Consider the following 1147-nt stretch of genomic DNA (forward strand, 5'->3'; position numbering starts at 1 on the left):
TTTTTTTTTTCACATTATCCTTTCTTATCAACTTCAATATTGATTTATTCACAATATCTAACATGCCGTGAAAAAGAACAAATTACATGTTTGATGAAGGAACTATTACCTGGAAAGAAATGTGATTATCTTTGGGATTAATCACAGTCTTCTTAGGCATACTCTTTGGATCTTCCGACTGCAATAAATGTATCCCAATTCCATGTCCGAACAGCCTATACATTCAACAAACCAAGTTTCATTTTTAAAAAATCAAAACCCACAAAATCTTTTCTTTTACCATCAAGAAATTTATTTATAATTTTTATATCAGATATACCATGCTCCATCAAACGTAAATGAGCCGGGCCTCCTCACCGGGACAAATCCAAGAACATTCTGATAAAAATGAGTCGATTCATCAACGGACTTGCACACAAGTGAGATGTGATTCAAAGAAGAAAGGTGCAATGGGTTTCCCTTGTTCTCCTTCATTTTCTGTTTCTGGTAAAGATTATTATACAGTTCAAAAATTGCAACAATTTGTTCTAAAATTTGTTGGGCGATGAATAATTTTCGCTATCTGGGGTAATAGAAGATAGAAAATCAAGCAAAGAAATGGATGACAACCTGATCCAAAAAAGAGATTCAACAAATACACCAAAAATAGAGACAGAGAGAAATTTAATACACCAAAATAGAGGAAAGGGGGAGACTTTGGGAGATAAAGACGCAAAGAACTTGAGAATTATAGAATTTGAGGTTATTAGACAGATGAGGGAGGTCTATCTTATATAAAGGTTGATAGGACCTTTGTTTTGGGTAAATTGCAACATTAGTCCCCAACCTTTTGTAAACGTAGCATTCATGTCCCCTGACCTACTATTTGTTGTACTCATATACACAATTTTTTTTCTCACTAGAGAATTTATCCTGAAAATGAAATAACTATTGAATCTATCAAAAGGGTGTTCTAGTCATTTGGCCGTGGATGATGCTTAGCAGCGATCCTCGTCGATAGAGGATTACCTTGATGTGGTGGAAGTTTCAATTCGAACTTGATTATCCATTATATATATATATTTGGAGCTTCCCTCATTTCTTTTATCGAACATTATGAAATGTCCCTCGATTCACGAAACACGTTTATTTAAATATTAAATAGTTA

At 33.7% G+C, this 1147-nt stretch overlaps 1 protein-coding gene across 1 annotated transcript; it reads right to left on the reverse strand.

The window, feature by feature from the left end:
• LOC111384796 lies at positions 1–764 on the reverse strand. Its single transcript, XM_023009119.1, has 2 exons — positions 320–764; positions 1–215 (listed from the first exon to the last, which is right to left on the reverse strand). Exons 1-2 carry the CDS (start codon positions 472–474, stop codon positions 83–85), a joined length of 288 nt encoding a protein of 95 aa, XP_022864887.1. The 5' UTR covers positions 475–764; the 3' UTR covers positions 1–82.
• Between the last annotated feature and the right edge of the window lie 383 nt (positions 765–1147).

This window comes from Olea europaea, unplaced genomic scaffold (genome assembly GCF_002742605.1).
Source record: "Olea europaea var. sylvestris unplaced genomic scaffold, O_europaea_v1 scaffold30118, whole genome shotgun sequence".
Classification (NCBI taxonomy): domain Eukaryota; kingdom Viridiplantae; phylum Streptophyta; class Magnoliopsida; order Lamiales; family Oleaceae; genus Olea; species Olea europaea.